At 67.5% G+C, this 1,586-nt stretch overlaps 1 protein-coding gene across 1 annotated transcript in view; it reads right to left on the minus strand.

Moving 5' to 3' along the window:
• The window catches only part of CCDC183 (coiled-coil domain containing 183), an 8,318-nt gene extending 6,783 nt beyond the window's left edge, over positions 1–1,535 (minus strand). The window contains exons 1-4 of the mRNA XM_077770999.1: positions 1,401–1,535; positions 888–1,009; positions 346–423; positions 9–176 (exon numbers count right to left, since the gene is read on the minus strand). Of these exons, the coding sequence (XP_077627125.1) occupies positions 9–176; positions 346–423; positions 888–1,009; positions 1,401–1,470 (438 nt within the window). The 5' untranslated portion in view covers positions 1,471–1,535. The remainder of the gene's footprint in view (positions 1–8; positions 177–345; positions 424–887; positions 1,010–1,400) is intronic.
• Between the last annotated feature and the right edge of the window lie 51 nt (positions 1,536–1,586).

The raw sequence follows: 1,586 nt of genomic DNA on the forward strand, positions 1-1,586 counted from the left end.
CCCGCCGCCTGGCGCTGGCGCTGCTCCTCCTTGGTGGCGTCGGGCTGGCGCTGCAAACCGGCCAGCTGCAGCCGCATGCTCTGCAGCTTCTCACCCCGCCGCCGCACCAGGTGGATCAGCACGTTGTGCACGTTCACGCGGTCGAAGACGTACTTTCGCAGCTTCTCGCGCGCCACCTGCGTCGGGGAGGGCGTGGCCAGCGCGTGGGTGCGCCGCGGGGCTGCGGGGGAGGGACCCCTGGGGTCGCGAAGCTCTGCCCCGGCTGCGCAGCAATGCTTGGTGGCGGTGCTGGGGTGGGGTGCGCCGGCCGGGCGAGGCTGGGGGGCCCCTCCTGGGCCGCCTTACCTCCATGGAGCAGCGACAGTGCCCCAGCCTCATGGTCGTGTCCTTCCCGCAGGCCTTGGAGATGGTCCGCTGGTCATACTGCGGAGCGGTGGCGGCTGAGCTGAACCCCCGTTCCCTCCCTGCAGGCATTCTCCCCGACCTCTCTACCCTGTGCTAGCCCGGCAGCGAGGGCGCATGCAGGCCCTCCCAGCTCAGAAGTGATGAGTCTGGAGAAGAGGGCCCAGGTCTCCCTGCGTGGCCAGAGAGCCAGAGAGGCCCCCTGCTGTAGGGGGAGCCCGGAGAAAGGACCCCAGTCAGGCCCACCCTGCCCTCTGGGGTGGGTGGTGGGGAACCTGCCCATCAGGCTTGCTGGAGTGACCCGAGCCAGGGGAACAGGTCCTGGGGACCCCCTCCCCAGGATGGCCCCTGGCTCCTGAAAGGTAAGAGCGGGCAGAGGAGGACGTCCTTGCTGTCCTGCTGTGTGGGGGCCTGTTTCAGGACATCTGCCCCCGCCCCCACCCCCAGCCGGTGGTCAGCAGGGCGGGGGGAACAGGGCCCCTCACCTTCTTGGCCAAAGCCCAGTCCTGGGCCCCTTGGCGGATGTTGCTGCGGAGGAGAGCCAGCGTGGCTTTGTTCTTGGCCGTCTTCTCCTTTACCGCCTGGATCTGCAGTGCCCGGCATTGCTCTGGGGGCGGGGAGGGGCGGGCGCAAGGCTGCTGCCACCACAGCTGTGCTCTGTCCTGCCCCCGCTTGGGGGCCATGGGCTTCACTGCTCAGCAGTGCTCATCTGGGTGGCTCTCAGGGATGGCCGTGGCTGGGCAGTGGGGAGGGTGAGGTGGGCACACCCCATGGTCCCTTCCACACCCAATGGCCAGAGAAGCAGGTGGGTCCTTTCCTGTCCCCTCTGGCTTTGGGGTTCACTGTGTTCATAGATCTCCTTGAAGCCCCCCGCATGGCAGACCCCTTTGGTCCCTACTCTCAGGTCCATTTGGGGGTGGGTGACTGCTAGCCCTTGTTTGGCCTGGACTGGCCCCGGGGCTAAATCTGAAAGCTGGTCCCCTGGGGGGTGCACTCACCCTGGAGCCGAGTGATTGTCTTCAGCTCCTGGATCTGCCCCTCAACATCTGCCTCACTGCACGCCTTCATGGTGGCCGTCAGGGTCCTCCAGGCCCCTGTGCACCTCCCCCCCTCCCTGTGCTGGGCCCGCTCAGCAGAACCGCACGTGGCTGATTGTCCCCGGAATCTCGGCCCATTGTGATGGG

Source organism: Crocuta crocuta, unplaced genomic scaffold, assembly GCF_008692635.1.
Source record: "Crocuta crocuta isolate KB4526 unplaced genomic scaffold, BGI_CrCroc_1.0 scaffold2720, whole genome shotgun sequence".
In the NCBI taxonomy this organism is placed as follows: Eukaryota; Metazoa; Chordata; class Mammalia; order Carnivora; family Hyaenidae; genus Crocuta; species Crocuta crocuta.